This window comes from Ooceraea biroi, chromosome 3 (assembly GCF_003672135.1).
Source record: "Ooceraea biroi isolate clonal line C1 chromosome 3, Obir_v5.4, whole genome shotgun sequence".
Taxonomy (NCBI): Eukaryota; Metazoa; Arthropoda; class Insecta; order Hymenoptera; family Formicidae; genus Ooceraea; species Ooceraea biroi.
In genome coordinates, this window is record NC_039508.1 from 17,840,667 (window position 1) to 17,858,592 (window position 17,926).

General features: G+C 43.9%; 2 protein-coding genes across 2 annotated transcripts; one reads left to right on the forward strand and one right to left on the reverse strand.

Moving 5' to 3' along the window:
* Nucleotides 1-21: 21 nt before the first annotated feature.
* LOC105288055 (myotubularin-related protein 13) lies at nucleotides 22-9,955 on the reverse strand. Its single transcript, XM_011354022.3, has 12 exons — nucleotides 9,016-9,955; nucleotides 8,543-8,628; nucleotides 8,153-8,440; nucleotides 7,849-8,068; nucleotides 7,490-7,731; nucleotides 3,103-7,397; nucleotides 2,865-3,012; nucleotides 2,230-2,375; nucleotides 1,923-2,149; nucleotides 1,631-1,837; nucleotides 1,461-1,543; nucleotides 22-1,225 (listed from the first exon to the last, which is right to left on the reverse strand). Exons 1-12 carry the CDS (start codon nucleotides 9,113-9,115, stop codon nucleotides 1,133-1,135), a joined length of 6,135 nt encoding a protein of 2,044 aa, XP_011352324.1. The 5' UTR covers nucleotides 9,116-9,955; the 3' UTR covers nucleotides 22-1,132.
* A 403-nt stretch (nucleotides 9,956-10,358) lies between these two features.
* On the forward strand, nucleotides 10,359-16,925 carry LOC105288057 (vacuolar protein-sorting-associated protein 36). Its single transcript, XM_011354026.3, has 6 exons — nucleotides 10,359-10,533; nucleotides 10,723-10,918; nucleotides 15,036-15,385; nucleotides 15,450-15,614; nucleotides 15,687-15,902; nucleotides 16,226-16,925. Exons 1-6 carry the CDS (start codon nucleotides 10,438-10,440, stop codon nucleotides 16,403-16,405), a joined length of 1,203 nt encoding a protein of 400 aa, XP_011352328.1. The 5' UTR covers nucleotides 10,359-10,437; the 3' UTR covers nucleotides 16,406-16,925.
* Nucleotides 16,926-17,926: the final 1,001 nt, after the last annotated feature.

Genomic DNA, 17,926 nt, shown 5'->3' on the forward strand with positions numbered 1-17,926 from the left:
TTTTTTAAACAAAGTCGCATATATATCAAATAATATTAATTACATTTATTATTATATACATATACAGAATGTCACAGTTTAACAACTGGTCAATATCTATTCGATGAGAATAAGATTTTACATTTGAAGTTGATGTATCCTTAAAAGTTCCCTGCCAAGCCAAGTTTTTGAGTAGTTGTCATTTTCAGGTCAAAAACGATGCACGTTATAAAGTTTGATATGTAAAAATAATCTGTTTGCTTTTTGTAAGCTGGAAATTCATTTTTTAAATAATCTTGATGCAGTTTAACAAACATTATACAGCATGTAATAATGATACCAACAAATATTTTCTTTCCCTTTATCTATCAATAATAAAAATATCAGTTGGCCTGAAAACGAGTTTCAGTGTGCACCGAAAATGATACACGCGGCAGGAAACGTGTTAATAAAACCTTGAGTTATACATTATCTTTATATTCGTGATCATCTAAATTTTTTATATCGTAACGAAACTTTTGACAAGAATGAATCCAAATAAAAATTCTGTTAACAATCTACTGGCAAACAGTCTGCCATTCCAGTAATCTCTCCGTGCTTCTAAGAACTAGTCTGGAATTTTTGAAATTTTTATTAAAAAACGAAACCAGTGCCATATTGCTTGAGAATTGATAAACAATAATACTGAGACGTTCTGTATATATATGTCTCTCTCAATACGCACAATTTACTAGGAGCTTTGTGCCCATTGCATCTTTCGTCATAATTTAAACGTTAGAAAACATAAAAACAAAATAAAAAAAGGCGTTTCTTAGGCGCGACGCACGCGTTATAATAGCAATCTTTCGTCTTCCAGCTGAATGAATAGAAATTTAACGTAAACGACACATATGATCACAATGTACATTATATTCACATACTCTAATCCTATATCGAGGATATGCATGTATCACATTTAATTTATGATACTATTTTCAGTCCAACGAGAGTTTGCGTTTTAAAATACTTAAAGCAAGAGTACTGCAGTCTATGACGCATACGATTAGACTATACAAGATTATGTAACAAAATTAAAATCTGTGTTTTACTCCCTATGTCAGTCACATCCAGAATTTTAAATTAGCTCTATAATCAGCATCAGCAGCCGCGCGCACTATTGTAAGCACGCCTGCACCTTTTCGATCCATTCCTGGGCTGTGGCTGCGTCGGCGGCGCAGAAGTTGTACGTTCGTCTGTTTGTACGGAGCTGTAAAAGGAACGATCCGTATTAATTTAACGACTTGCATGACACAAATCTCTAATATAATTATTTGCCTCAATATTAAACTCTTAATGTAATTATGGGAAAAAATTTCAAATTTACAAGTTTAAGAAATTTATACGAGATTAATCTCGGTAATGTGAACTTTGCATTTTATATTTAATTAAAGTTACTATTTAGAAAATTACTCTTTTTGTTAAAAATGCAAATAAACACTCACGTCAAAGAAAGATTTATCATCCGTTTTCTTTGGTGGTCCAGGCATCGGCGCAGCTGGAGTAACGGATACCACTTCTGCCAAATCTGCAATGCACAATGCGAAGATATGCATCTTGTCCTACTTTCAATCTTCCTTATTCTCCATTTATTTTATTTTATTTAATCACGTACCTATGTAGCCCTTACAGTGCGAATCTTCCACTGCGTCGTAATATCTCAATTGATGCTTTATGGAATCGAGTACGAACCACCTTTGCTTCCAACCCTTCAACAGAGCTCCCCGCTTATAAAGATAGCCCTCGTGCGTCCTGTTCTCCGCCACGTTACTCGAAAATTGTTCGTAGTATTGTTGAGAAGAAGTTTGTATAGTCGTTATACCTGCAAAGGATAGCACGAAATGACGAAAGTAAATTAAAAAATAACATTATGTGCAAGAAGCGCTTGATCTGTTGGGCTCGCATACTTGAGTTTACGCTTCCGTTATCGCCGCCGCTTCTCGTAAGTGTGTGAGTCTGAAGATTGTCGGTCACAGCCTTGTACTTGGTGCAATTCTTTGGCACAGCATCCGCGCACTTGTCGTGACACACGTGGCCGCAATCGATGCATCTTAATCCAGCTTTCACGGGACCCCATAGAACTCCGGAACACGCGTCGCAGTGAGTCGGCGTCGCAGAGTCCAATCGTTCAAATCTGTGACGAAGATCGATTCGTGGCGATTGCATTCAACTAAATTGAATGGATTTTACTGAATTATCGATGTGTGTATTTACCTATGCGGATGTGCGTACACAGAACCTTCATTTCCGGTACTGCTGCCACCGGCGAGTTTACCGCGCAACAACAGTTCCAGGGTGGAACGCTTGTGAATCAATCGGCCGTGATAGCGTACAAGCGCCGTGCTGAACGACGCATGTCGCTGGAAGATCAGTATCAATTAATTATCAATTAATTACACGATTTGACATTATTAATACATTGGTAGCCGGCGATTATTATGTAAAATTGATTTGTAAAATTGCTATTAAATTTTATTTTACAAGATAAAATTATTTTATTGGTTTTCAAAAAATATATTTAATGAATTTAAAAAGCTCTTTTAATTTTAATATTTCCATATTTATAAATTTTTAATTTTTTCAACTTGCATCTGTAGTAAATACAAGTTTCTTTGAATTTTAAACAAGTGGTTATAAGAATGATATGATAAGCAATTTTTTATATTCACTCCTATTTTAATAGCAGAATCCTGCGGTATTCAGCTATAGACTTTCGGAAATTGTACGCGGCGTTCAGCTAAGACTCTCAGAACTACCAGTTGCGAATGTATTAAAATAGTTAATTGTGCAACATAAGTTATTCTCTAAATCGATAAAATCTCAAGTTTTTACTTGTATTGCAAACTTACAGCTAGCGAGTCGGTGTTCGGTAACTCGAGTTTGTCCCAGAGCACTTTCCACTTCTGCGGCAAATGTCCCAGTTCGGTCTCCAATTTATGTATCTCTTCTAAAAGATGCGAAAACTGGTCGGGCACCATTGTGCTGACTCCGTCGTACCTGCGAAGAAGAAATCGTCATCTGTAATTTCGGGAATCCTTCGTCCGTCAAGCGCGTTCAACGACGCGAATAATTTCACATGATATTCACCCCTGAGTAACAACTTTACGATTGCTCTTGACTATACCGTCCGCAGCTTCGGCCTCCTCTTCCTGTTGAGAGTCTTGTTGCAACACCTCCAAGTCATACGCCGGACCGTGCGCCAGTTCCTCTTCGAGGTAGAACTGCCAGATGTCGAGGCTCGGCAGATGCGAGACCGGTCGCAGGACAGGATTCTCCGCGTTGGGAGTGTACATAAAATTATAGAACAACGGGCACCTCGCGTGCTGCTTCTCGATGTAATCGAATATGCTCTGCCCGAGATTGCAGCCGGTGTTCGTCCCCGCTAATCTACCACCGGGATAGATCGTCTCATCGTCGCTGCCAGTGTCCACGCCCTTGTGATGGCTCGTCAGGGAGCCTCTCTTGTCCTCGATGGCGGTGATACCGCACTCCACTCTGTCGAATTCGCAATCCAGTAGGAACGTGCGGAAGCGGCAGGACACCGAGTGATAAGCCAGGAACTTCAAGTAATACTCGTTGAACTCGAACGCCAGCGGGAACTGCCGTTGTATCTGATGCACTATGTCGAGGAACTGAAGGAACGTGGGCGTGAAGTTGGTCGTCTGCGAATTCGCGGCAAGATTACTCCTGTGGCCGAATCGGTGGCCAAATCCGAGCCACTCCTTCTCGATCAGGGTCCTGAAGCCGTCGATCGTCCTGTAGTGCGGATCGAGGCACACCTGCGCGACGGAGCAAACGGTAGTCGTGGTGTCCCAGCCATCCTCCAGACACACGGCCACCGATGAACCCTGCATGTCCATGAGGTCGATGACCGCTCCTGCCAGCTGCATCAGGTTCTGCAACTGTTGCAGCCACTCCGAGCTCTCGATCAGCCTGTAAAAGCTCTGATCGGGCTCGACGTTCGGCGAGCTCGGAACGCAGGCTCGCATCAGCTTCTTGAATGCGGCCTTCGTGTGCCTAACGTCGTAATACTCCACCGGAATGAAATCTGACTTCGGTGCGGATTCTGCCTTCACGCCCTTCATGTGCGCTTTCTCGCCCAAGATATAAAGGGCGGCGCGATGAAACGTATGAACGCATTCCGTGCCGCTGTCGGAATCCGCGGAATGTCTGACGGTCCCGCGCTGATGAACGGACGTCAAGGAAGCCTGCGAGTTGTGCCTTTTGTCTTTCAGGGAGCCCCATCGGCCGAAGTTCTTCGGTCCCTTGCCGCCTGACGAGCTGAGCGTGCCGAGAGGCTTGTTGAACGGATTGCGGCGTGACTGCTCGGGCGTAGCGTTACGGTCCTCCGCCGCCAGCAGCAGCGAGTCGATGCTCAGCGAGCTGTCGGACATACCCCAAGCAGAGCTCTGTCGAAGCACGGAGAGCGGCGTTGCAGCGACAAGCGCCATCATGTACTTCTCTTGCTCCAGAGAAGAGGTCGTCTCGGAGGAAGTGGTCTTCAAATTGCCGCCGGAGGTCGGATGAGCCTTCAGCATACCCATCACGCCTTTCCCGTGGTAACCCGCGCCTCGTATCAGCAGCGCCTTCGTTCGCGGATGCCGCCAGGTGACCACTGGTATTCTGCTGTGACGATGGAGCCTGCAGAATCGCCGGATACTCTCGTCCGACACGGAAGTAGGCACGATCAGGAGCGCAGGATAAGTCCGGCAGACCATGTAAGCGCAATTCACCGAGGTCAGCCGGAAGGGCTCATTACGGCGATTGTTGTGCAAGCCGTTCGAGTAGAGACCTAATCGGTACCAATCCCTGACGTAACTGCGTTCGGAGAGTCGCTCTAAGGTCTTGGCATCGGTTGGCGGCTGCGTCACCATGCCGGGAATCTCAAAGTCGTCGATACTGAGATCGTCATCGTGACTGAGATCGTTATTGTCGGTTATCGGCAGACTCATACGGCCAGGCGACGTCATGTACTTGTTGTTGCTGATGACATTCATATTCGGCAGCACGTACTTCTGCCGCTTCGACGACTGTTTCGGCTTAAAGCCGGCCTTCCGCGCGGTCTTCAAAAGCGTTTTCTTCGCGAAGCCTTTCAGCGTCGCGTTCTTCTCCTTGCCCTTGTGATGCGCCGTTTGCGTGACCAGAACCTGGCCATTGAACGCGAAATGATGGAAGATGTGCGGTGGATATCGCGCCTTGTGCACCAGTTTCCTCAAGGTGTCGATGTTCTCCGGCGTAACTTCCTCGTCAAAGGCGAGTTTTATCAATTGGAATGTGCAGGAACGCAATTGCAGGCCCTCCTGAAGGCACTGGTCCAGGTGCGCGAGATGTTGCACGGCGACACGCTTCTCCTTGGTCAAAGAGGTCACGGGGAAAGCACGGACAACCAACTGCTCGCAGGCGAACGGGTCACATGGTATACCCTTGAACACTATCCTGTAATTTGTGAGGAAGATTGCACCTTCGGCCGGCAGGAGCGGCGGTATCTTGGGAAGTCCCGCGGAGCTCTCCTCTCTGCCGTCCGGCAGCAAATAAACTCGCAGGCCGTCCATTATCACCTCCTCGCCGGGCAGCATGTTAGGCGTGAGAATCTTCGGCTTCTGTATCGGCGGCAATCTCTTGCTCTCTCTGTGTACTGCTTCGAGCGTCTCGATGTGCATGTGAACCACGCCTGGGACCATCTGATGCAAACAGCGCACGTGCTCGGCGCTGACGCCGCCCTCGGTGCATACGCGATCGACGAATCGCGATACCATTCGAATCACCGCACTACCGGTCTCACCCGGGTCGGTCTCTTCGAATCCGGACTCGGCGTCACCGCTGTCGCTCGCTACGCTGTTCGTGATGCTGTTACTGGCACGCTCCTCATCGTAAATGTGATCCTGCCGATGTGTCTTTGAGCCGATGTCCAATGGCACTAGCAGATAGACCATCCTGTTGGCGTAGTGGATCGCCTGGCTGTACATGGTGCTCTCCTCGCTGTTCACCAGCTCCTTCTGTTTCTCAGGGTCGATCGACGGCCAGATTCGCATCTGATCCGCGGCTATCTCAAGCGCCGATGGTTCCTGAGCGTGGTAGATCGAGTATCGATCCCGGTACGGGAATTCCTTGCTGTCTCGCGGACTGATGGGGCTCAGAATGCTGTCGTTTATAAGCCGCGGTGGTGAATTGTCGCCCGGCAGATACAGCCGCTTGATATCCTTCTGTACGTCCAGGTAAAACGCATCTTCCCAGAACTGCTGGTTCTGCCATACCGGATGCTCCTGGATGCAAGTGTACGCGAACTGGATCACGCCGGTGCACAGTTTCCTACAGAAGGCAGTGGCAAGCGGCAGCAGCGCGGCAGCGACTCCGTGCTCGTCCATCGACGAGTCGTCTTGCAGCGCGCAGTTCATTAAACGCACCACCAGGTCGAACTGCTGATGCTCCAGCATCGCCTTGTTGCCGACCACGTGCTGCGATAGCTCCATGCACAGTGCTAACCGGGCCGCCTTGCTCTTCAGAGCACGCAGAACAGCTGGGAATGTCTTGCGGGCGTCCGAAATCTTGTTCTCGAATATGCAGTTGATGCAGTTGCGCAACACCTCGAGTCTGCGCGCCGAATTGCTGACCAGGTGTCGCGTGTCATGAACGAACGAGATGTGCGGACCGATGGGCACGATGCGCGGCTGAATTGGCCGCAGGGACGACAGCCTCACCTTGAGATTGTTCTTCGCGAGACCCTCGTCGATGATCGCTTGCACCTGCTCGGAATTAATGCGCGGCAAGAGAGGCTGGTGAATCCGCGCGAACGCGCCCTCAGGTGGCTTCAGGATCTTCTGCACGTACGGCTGCGGATTCGGATTCTCGTTCAGGTACAGCTGTTGCGCCAGTTCCTGAATGTGCGTCAGAATGATACGGTGATCCTGCGTCTCCTGCTTCAGCTGATCGCTCAGATTGCTGTACAGCTCGTCCCAGACGTCACAAGGCCGCCACGGCGGCCCTCGCTCCGCGATAAAAGACGTAAAAAACATACAATCCAGAACCCGCGTGGTGAAGTCGCAATCCGTCAGGCCTCTCTCGCCCAGGAACGCCGCCTTGTGGAAAGTGATGACTGGCTTTGGGTGGATTCGTATCAGCGTCAAGCAACTTCGGTATCCTTGCAACAACTGAGCGAAGGTCCTCATGAATACCGCCCTGAGTTCCTTGTCGAGCATAGGCGAGTGCGGGGCTCTGGTGGCGAGCGGAGGAAAAGCGTAATCCGCACACGTCAATTCCGGTTGCAAGACCAGCGACAACGCGTCCTGCGTCTGTGAGAGCAACGGTTCCGGCAGTAGGGCGAGCGAAACGCCATCCGGAACAGTTATCGAGCCTCCATCTAGGTCGGCGACTATTACATCCATCTGCAAGAATTAGAAGAGAAAGGGAGAGGGATCACGACCTTGTTCTTGAATAAGGAGACAATTTCTCTCGTTCTAGCGGGATTTGGCCTTACCAGTTCTGCAACTTCGTGTCTCAACGAGCTGTGCACGCCCATAATAAACGGCGTCGGAGTGCTGAGTATTTCGACTAAAGCCGCCGGCAACAGGGGAATGTAAACATGCGAGTATCTGAACGGGTACATCAGCGCTGTAAGGGCGCGGCACCCCTCAGTCAGTCGGGAGTAGCTGGCAGAATGGAAGAGTATCTTGTGTTCTGTCATGACCGCGCAGAATAATACTAGCACATTACGAATACCTAGAAATGCGAGACACGGTTTTTATGATTTTTGATAATAATCCCGACAAGTCGCAAGACAAACCAATCGCAAGTTTTGCAACTGCAAGTTGTCTGATCGTTACTGTGCGCTCTCACCTAGTTGTTGAAATAATAAATTTACACTAGTATGAGTTATAGGAAGAGAAGGACTAATTGGTGGTTGAAGTGCCTGACGATCCCCCGCTCCGATGCTGAATCGTACCTGTGGCCCACCAGCGGGAGGTACTTGGATGCATCCTAGGATGTTCCCGACTAACGTTTCTAACGGTATACCAAGATTCTCCACGTACACGGTGTAAATAATACCGAGACAATTCTATAACAACGACAGATTGTCATCAATGATCTGGCGTGAGCCAACGTGCAGCCAACGCATTGTAATGCAAGTATCCACACATACTCTAAAGGTTTCTATGTAATCGAGTCTGGAGACCAGCACCAGACATTTGGGTGCATACATAATGCTATGATGCGCGATGGCGGGTATCGCCCTGACCAGGGGGCGACTGTCTCCATCCACGGGGTCCTCCTCCTCATCTACGGGCTTACTTGGCACGATTGAGACCGTCTCGTTGAAGCACATGCAGGCGCAGTAATGCCGATTCGCATCGATGTCGGTCAGTATCGACACGAAGAAGCGTGGCTCCTGCCTCTCCGTCGATAGGGCCCATCCTTGTGGTTGGCAGAACTAGCACGTGACACAATACGCGTGTAAGTAACGCGACTGTACCATTAAGGGGACCCAGGATCCCCTTAAAAAATGCTCGTCTTTGAGAATAAACAATCTTACCCATTCTATTCCTTCGATGAAGGGTGTATCTGGCCAATCCTTCTCCGGGAATCGCTGTAATATAACTCCACTACTTACACCACCCCCTGTAAGCACACGACACAAACATGTGTAAATGCACACGTAAGTTATACATTATTTCCTTTCCTGCATTTCACGCGGTGATGTATAGTCATCCACGAGCAAAGTAACAAAGTTGAACAAAGTTGAACGTGCTATATATATCTATGACAGAGCAGCAAAGTCATCTATCAAAAATAGATACTACTGGAGTGTGTCTATTATTTTTTCTCTTCATTTTTTATCCTCTTCTATTCAGAATCTAGATTCAAAGTCCAGACAGACTCACTATTCGTTCTAGCATAAACAGTGCAAAAAAAGTGGTAACTGGCAGAAGAGTAAAAGTCAATGAAGCGCGAGTCTAATAATCTAATAAACGGCGAGCATTCGGTGCCGCTTCGAGGACGACTTACTTTCTTTCTCGTGATCGTAGCCGACCACTACGAAGTAGTCGGCCAACCGAGACATCTCCGTGTACTCGTGGGGCTGAGTGGGGGTGGTTGCGCTCAACATCCCACGTCGAGTTCGTTACGCGTGATCTCATGGACCGTAGCCTGAAAACCCGTCGTGGCGGCTTGGCGACGCGACTACCTTGCGTGTCAAGCTGCGTGAAAAAAAGAACGTGACGATCGTGCGTTAACGCGCCGATCGATCTGAGAACGTCGTGAACATAGCTCTCGCACCACCTCGTAATGCTCGCGCTCGCGCTCGCGTCGGACCGACGTGAAGTCACACGTGAACGAGTGGCGATAGGGACGCGACGGAGAGAGAGATTACGCACACACTCGCGAAACGGAGACGACGGAGCGAGCGACGGGAAATTTCTCTCGCGTACGTTCGGGCGCTACGCGCGTGCTTTAGCGCGACATCGCCGTCACTCGTGTCGCGTCTCACGACGTTTCGGTGTATACACGCCGTGCACCATGCCACACCCCGAAACTTCAGTCCATAACCTGGCCAAACTCGAACGCCACATTGAATGTTTGTTGAATTCGGACATACGATTGCCGAGACCTCGCCACGGTCACGCAAAACGAAGACACGGACGCGTAGTCGCCGCTCGGCCGACGGGGCTGTTTTTTTCGCCGTCTGTTGGCATCATCTCGCGATGCTCGGCTAGGGTTCCCGAACCGCGAGCTCGGTCAACGCACCATCATGCGCGACTGATGATTACTCCACTTTTTCTTCTTCTTTCTTTGAGATCAAATCTCGGAAAAATTCTGGAAAATTTCTGGACTTTGCGACTCCTCGTTAACCCTTCCCTCCCCTCAGAAATGCGAATACGGTCAAATTAAAATGATGACATCGTAATTTTGAAATTATGACGTCATTATACTAGGCTTCACGCTTCGGAATTAGAAACTTTCGAGTCGGACGCATCTAGATATTCGTGCATAGGGATCCTCAAGTGATCACTTGAGGATCCCTATTCGTGCATGGTTCGTGGTTCAGAATTGTGTCTGACCATCTGGCAGTCTCTAAACTAATGACTAATTATTATATTTTTAATATACTGTAAAATTATAATGATAATAATAATAAAATAATAAAATCTCAAGCAGAACGGAAACGTTTACGTCTTTAAAATTCTTAAAATTTCAGATTAAAATAATTGATATATTTAAAAATCAGCGGGCATTGTTGAAAATGGCGAACCAATCAAAACTGACTGATCTTTTTGCGGCCAGTCTCTGAATAGTGTCTCTAGGGACCCTAATTTGGCCAAACTTCACGTCGTGTATACCCGTCTAGGTTCGTCTGCGTTCGAGGCAATTACACGAGGCGAGTATCAGCGAGTATGGCTTCTCGTTTTGACAGCTCGCGACGGAGTCACGATGAATAGGTTCGAGTACGCGGATTCTCGGCTCATGTCGAACGAGGTTTACGTGAGACGCGACACGGCCGTGCGTCTCTACGACGGCGACGTCAAGGTAATCACGCAATAATATAGTAATAAATGTAATGAAATTGTGCGTAATGTCGCGAGTGCCGCTTGTGGCCTGTGAAGCCATTGTCAGTGTCACGCGACAGCTCGATGACGACGTTCATTTCTGTAATCTCGTTCTCGTTCCGAGTGAGGACGGATAGAATGATATTAACACCGAGATAATCCTTGGCAGACGAACTTCGAAGGTGGTGAATTAATTCTAACTAGTCACAGGATCCTTTGGGGCAGGCCCGGCGATATACCGCGAGGTAACACCTGCCTGTCGCTGCTGCTGCGATGCGTCGTCTTCTTCGAGGAGGAGAATCCCGGGCCGTTTTCGTTCGGGCGTAGCAAGAAGGTCGTGTTACACCTCTCGGAACCGCACGCCGGTAAGACTGAAAGTCAGGACTATCATAGTAACTAGTTAAATAGTGAAAGTTATTAATTTTTAACTTAATTAATGTTAATTTTTATCTTAAGGGGATGCTGGAGCTGCTAGTGAACTTCTTCGCGATGGTGCTGCCATCGCACAATATTTGCACAATAAAATACTTTTTACAAAAATTTGGCAATTTGCACGCACAAAATTGCACCCATGCCCTCTCGGAATAAAATAAAGGAATATAATGAAGCTTTTAAAAGTGCCTTTAGAAGCGTAATAAAAAAGAAATTTATATCTTCTTTACAGAATCAAGAAAATTATAAATTTCTTTATTACGCTTCTAAAGGCACTTTTAAAAGCTTCATTATATTCCTTTATTTTATTCCGAGAGGGCATGGGTGCAATTTTGTGCGTACAAATTGCCAAATTTTTGTAAAAAGCATTTTATTGTGCAAATATTGTGCGATGGCAGCACCATCGCGAAGAAGTTCACTAGCAGTTCCAGCATCCCCTTAAACTAGTTTTTATTTTTAAATGCATTAACATTAACTTATTAACTTTTTTTATTCAAGTTAAAATAATTCATCAATATTAAAGTCGTGTGAAAATGGTTGGTCGCAATACGTCAAAAATATATAGTCTGTTCCACAAGAGCGTACGGGCTGTTTCTCCTAAAAAAACACAAAATTGTTAAAAATTTGATTTGGATTAATAAATTCAATAACCTAAAATGCGTTTACTTAGTAAATTGTCCAATCTCCTTTGTTATCGAGTATGGCTTGGCAGCGTCGGGGCATGCTTTCCACGAGAGTTTCAGCCATTGTCTCAGAAAGATCTCCAGATTTCCCGTATATGACGAACGAGCTGCTTTAAATTAAACACCTTTTCCCTGAGTTTGACCTTCATAACTGCCCACACATTTTCGATGGGATTGGCATCAGGCGACTGGGAAGGCCAATCCATTGTAGTGATGCCATTTTCACGTTTCCACTCCGTACACAAACGACTTCGGTGTTTTGGGTCGTTGTCCTCTTGAAGCACCCATGAACTATTATCTGAACCAAACCATCTTTGAGCAGACTTCAGTAAATACTTATGATAAATCATGTTCATTTTCTGTGCATTCAGATTGTCTGTGAAGAGATAAAATACCAAATCCCTGTTTACAGAAGCATCCCCACATCGTCGTCGACGTGGTGTAACGTCGTCGTCGTCGTTATAGCTACTATATAAAGGATAGCTGACTCGTCCGCCATATTGGAGCCCAAGCTTTGTTCGGTTGAACTTGTGACGTTACTTTTTAGGTCTGTTCTTTATTGCTGAACTGCTGTACTAGTTCAGAGTTTATCTTTTTTACTACACATTGAAAGGAAAAGGATAAACTCTGAACTAGTGCAGCAGTTCAGCAATAAAGAACAGACCTTTTATTACGTAGCAACTTAATTGTTTTGTAAAAATGACTGGCTGTTTGGCCCCAAATTGTTCGAACCACTCTAGAAATGGTTTTAAATTCTATAGGTAAGTATTTTTATTTATTAGTAACAACAAAATGTAACGACAAACTTGTCTAACCTCACATCCTTCTTTTTACTTACATATATTTATATTGACTATTTGTTAATGAATATTTCTTAATTATAATATTATATTATTACATTATATGCTTATTATAAGTAGCTAACAAATTAACAAATAGTCAATACAAATATATGTAAGTAAAAAGAAGGATGTGAGGTTAGACAAGTTTGTCGTTACATTTTGTTGTTACTAATAAATAAAAATACTTACCTATAGAATTTAAAACCATTCCTAGAGTGGTTCGAACAATTTGGGGTCGAACAGCCAGTCATTTTTACAAAACAATTAAGTTGCCACGTAATAAAAAGTAACGTCACAAGTTCACAACCGAACAAAGCTTGGGCTCCAATATGGCGGACGAGTCAGCTATCCTTTATATAGTAGCTATAGTCGTCGACGTGGTCCTCTTACTCACGCCCTCTCGCTCTCTCATTCACTCGCTCTCTTGCTCTCTCACTCACTCGTTCTCTCGCAAATATATCTTTTCTCATTCCAACTTCTTGCACTACATCGCGTCGTACACTTGTACACCGACCGGCGGAGATGCTGTCCGTATATCCGTGTGACTTACACATGACGATCGGGTCGAGTTAGAGTTTTCTAATTTAGAGCTTCTACATATGATCATTATGTGTGAGTCACACGGATATACCAACAGCATCTCCGCCGGTCATTGATAATAAAACGTATAGGTTAAAAACGTATAGAACTAAAACAATAACATTACCAACCGCACTTTCATGTCTTCCTTGGCAGCGTTCGGATTCCCCGCCCGGGTCTTCCTTCATTCATGCATACTTTTTCTCACTCAAACTTCTTGCACTACATCGCGTCTTCTTCTTCTTCTTAGTGTTCAATGGCACCCGATCCCTTTCAGGTTCGATACGGCCAATTGCAAAAATGAGTGAAATACGAAATAACAAGTTGAAAAAAAGAAAACTCGGGACAATCGTTGTGCACCTGACGACTGTCCCCTTCGGAATCCTCACTACATCGCGTCGTATATGCTATCTCACTCAAACTTCTTGCACTACATCGCATCATACATGCTATCGCGCATCTCTGGTACTGAAGCCAAATCGCGGCCGCGGCTCACGTCTCACCGTAATGGGGGGGATGACACACACAAGCGATGAATCAATCAGCGAAGTGCTGAGCGCACACGTACGCGGTTCTCGCTTGCGTAGGGGAGACCGGGGCTCGTTGGCACCATTTTTATAATTTCGTCATTCGACTCTTTAAACAACTAATTATAATAATTAAACTGTATTAATATGATAGAGCAAACCTTTCTCTACATTTTCATGCCAGAACCGATCCTGTATACTGCATAGTTTTTTTGTAATGAGTGAGATACGAACGTATTGCATTGTAGCCAGCTTGCCCCGATAGTGGGGTAAATTGACATACATCACGGTATAAGTTGGCTATGCGTCGATAATTACAACTATTACAATTAGATTTGAGGTTACATTATTATATACACGCATAGAATTGTTTTAGCAGTCTCATATTATACGTATATAAAGTTACTTACAATTAATCTTCTATGTATCACTTTTATGTATCACTTCTAAATACTATAGCAATCGTAGGATCGTAGGTATGTTCTCACTTCTCACACAGCAACAATACATAAACGTACCTAACCTAATGCTATGAGCCAACATACCCCATAAAATTTGAGCCAACGTACCCCAGCTCTACATACATTTGATTTAAGTCATTTTATTATAAATAATTATTGTCATTATTCAAAATAACATGTGCTAACAGTAACAGAAACATTTCTTTTAACTAATAATGCGATACTTAGATTTATTCTCTCAAGCTAAAGAATATTAATACGAAAGTTTGAAATGCTCAAAAATTTACTTGGCTGCTCTTGAATCAGAATGTTCCTTGTTTTTATTATAATACTTTTTTGATTTAAATGAAACTTTGAGAAAAGTATCTACGTTATGAAAGAGTTATTTTGAAGTAACTTTCTTATAGTTCTTTTTGCCACAAATACATTAATTGAACGCAATGCCAACTTGCCTCTTGTGCCAACGAGCCCCGGTCTCCCTTATGTCTGGTGCACGCGAGAAAACCGATATTAGCTGCTGCTATCTTGTTGAAAAGAACAAACTGTACAAACTACGATGACAATGACGACGTTTCTTAAGTGAAATTTGCCAATTTCAGACTTTGCATCGCCATATCTCCACTCGTAGGGCACGTAGAAGAAAAATGAAAACACTTTTATTACATAATTCGACCCCAAGCTATCCATTGAGCCTACTCTGAACTTGATCCGTTCAGCGGTTATTGAGATCTAATAATCTGAGTGTCTGCGAAAGCGTCGCTTCGCGTAAGTGTCACGGTACGGTCTCGCTGCGCGTATACTTGGCGCGAGACACTACCGTGTCTCTTGATTTCTGGGTCATTAACTTTAATTTAGTTAAAGAAAAAAATGAAGTTATCTATCCCTGCTGAAAATGCATGCAAACTTGAGCGAAATCGCTGAGTTGTCTGACTAAACTGGAACTCTCACACACTTTTAGACAAAATGCCTGGCCCAGCGGACAACAGCGTGCACAATTACGTGAAACTGTCATTCAAGGAGGGCCTGGACTCCTTTTTCATAACGCACTTGTCCGACACTATCATGAGACGAATATGGGAGTTTACTCCTGTCGGATTAATCGTTTCGAGCAACGACAATCAGGGAAATTCCAAGCTGTTGCCTCAGATAAAGACGCGCACGGGCATCATCGGCATCGAGAGGAGTCTGCAGGAGAAGCAGAAGGAGACCGATGAGAGTATATCGTTGGCATTTCAAGACCTCACGAAGCTCATGGACATGGCGAAGGACATGGTGGCCATCTCGAAGACGATTTCCGCGAAAATAAGGGTGATTCTCGATGATTCCTCCGTAGGATCGCTAGATTGAGGTTGATAATGTAAGGTCGTTGCAGGCAAGGCAAGGGGACATAACCGAGGACGAAACCGTCAGGTTTAAAGCTTACTTGATGAGTCTAGGCATCGACGATCCGGTAACTAGGGACGCGTACAAGAGTAGCAACGAGTACTTTGAGCAGTTGGCGAAACAGCTTGCGAGTATCCTGGAGGAACCGATAAAGGTCACATCCGTAGTTTACGCGCTCGATGAGCCTAAAGGGCGAGGAAACAAATTGTTGCGTTGTCGATTTTAGGAAGTGGGTGGCATGATGACTCTCACGGACGTTTACTGCCGCGTGAACAGAGCGAGAGGCCTGGAGCTGCTGTCTCCTGAAGATCTGTTGCACGCCAGCCGGCGATTGGCGCCCCTCGACCTGCCGATTGTACTGAGAAGCTTCGATAGCGGCGTTATGGTCCTCCAGATTCGCTCTCACGACGACTACGCCGTCGTCGATCGCATCACGGAACTGGTAAGTGAGACGCGACGAACGAACGCTAAGAGAAATGTGTATGTATCAATTTACTGATGAGGATTTAATTAACCCCTCAACCACTTAATTCAATTAAAACTTTTTTCATTAATACTAATTATCATTTCTATATTATTTATATTTATATAATATAATATTATTACATTTAATTTGCAATTAAAAAATTTAAAATAATTAATATAAATAATTCTCTTCTAATGTACTTGTTTTATCTCATTTTAATAATAATTCCACTCCTACTTCTATTTACAAATTTAATTTAATCGTGTCTTTAATGGTATCACCTGTTTCACAATTTTCAGCTGAAGGAAAAGGGATCGATGACAGCTGAGGATCTCGCTCAGTCTGAGGGTATATCGGTATTACTGGCGCGCGAGAGATTGCTAGTCACGGAGAAGCACGGCAAAGCCTGCAGGGACGACTCGATAGAGGCGTTGAAGTTTTATCCTAATTTATTTCTCGATGAGATGTCTAGCGAATAACTTTTCAAGCTGCTGAGTACGATAATCACCCGTTTGCCATAATCAGGTTAATGTTGACAATTACGTGCAACACCAACACGCTTTTATATATTTTTTAAGTCAGTCCTCGTACATCCGAAATATTGAGCACAGAAATTGAACCATAAATGTAAAATACAAATGAAATTGAATACTTAGCTTTAAGAGAATAATTAATTCCTAATATCAAAGTGAAACTTTTCTAATCACTCGAGTCTATCAAGTAAATTATCTCTCTGTGTTAAAATCTTATATATAAATACTAAAAGAAAATGGTCTTGATGTGACATTGCATAATAAGAAAGTTTCAAACAAGTTGAAAAGCGTATCAGAGTATATGCGAGATTCATATTATATGAGATAAGGGGCAATAAAATAAATTTTGTATATACGGTAACGATTTCTAACATAAATAACTTCTTGAATAATTAAATTAAAATTAAATAAGCTAAAAAAGTGGATTAAAACTATGAAGAATTGCTTATTATTGTTAACTAAAAAATAATCATGTGCTAGAGGTTTACATGAATAATCATGAAATTAGGTAGTGAAATGCAAGGCACCTTCCGTTAATTGAAATATATTTTTTTAATTTATTCATTAAACGAACTGTGTGTAAATAGAACCGCAACCATGATTAACAATGATCGTGTATAATTAATAGACTTTCCGCGTCTATGTATGCATATATACAGGATGGAAACCATTTTCCAAAATAATGCATCGAAGTTTGCTAACGTATTTTTTGATAAATTTCTAATTGATTTTGCCTTTTTGCAAATGTTTCATTAGATGCCATTTTTTAATTTACACTAGCAACACAGGCGCGCGCTATTTTATTTTATTTTTCACGATGAAATAAATAACACAAATTTATCAATATAACCGCACTGACAGCCACTATGACATTCTGACATTCGCAACACGAAGTTTAAGCTACACGAAGTTCGAGCCAAGCGAGAGAACCAATCAGCGTCGCGGAAAAGAGGCCGCAATATTCGATAAAAAAGAATTTCAAGAAGTTAACACGCCTTTTTTTAGAATAGGAATATTAAGCAAACTGGTAACTGAAATCTGAATTAAGAATTTTTCGCAGGAAAATTTATCTAAAATTAAGAATGAGATTTTGTTATGCAAGTTTTTCTATTGATATAAAATTTTTATTGATTTTATTGATATAAAATTTAATACGTGAAATTAATATATATCAACAAAGGTTAATTCGAAATTGATCAAAGAATATATTAGCAAATTCCGGTCCACTATTTCAGATGCACCCTGTATTAAACGTACAGCATGAAACTGTCCGCTGTACAATTCTCGTTCACCATAAGTATATTACGGTATCGCACACAAATGCGTTAAGGTTGCTCATACAATTAATACAATATGATAATATACACAATATCGTATAACAATACATATATACCTTTCGCGAACACAAACTCGAACGTGCCTACTCGTTTAAAATATGTTTCATAAATATTAATGAAAGCATCTTGT

Bases quoted from the DNA above. Each gene is read 5' to 3' on its own strand.
- LOC105288057 (XM_011354026.3), top strand. From the start codon at position 10,438: ATGAATAGGTTCGAGTACGCGGATTCTCGGCTCATGTCGAACGAGGTT. The intron at 15,386-15,449 runs GTGATTCTCGAT...AGGTCGTTGCAG, and splicing joins CGATTTCCGCGAAAATAAGG to GCAAGGCAAGGGGACATAAC. The intron at 15,615-15,686 runs GTCACATCCGTA...TGTCGATTTTAG, and splicing joins TCCTGGAGGAACCGATAAAG to GAAGTGGGTGGCATGATGAC.
- LOC105288055 (XM_011354022.3), bottom strand. From the start codon at position 9,115: ATGTTGAGCGCAACCACCCCCACTCAGCCCCACGAGTACACGGAGATG. The intron at 3,013-3,102 runs GTGAATATCATG...TCTTCTTCGCAG, and splicing joins CGTAAAGTTGTTACTCAGGG to GTACGACGGAGTCAGCACAA. The intron at 2,150-2,229 runs GTAAATACACAC...TCTTCGTCACAG, and splicing joins GTGTACGCACATCCGCATAG to ATTTGAACGATTGGACTCTG.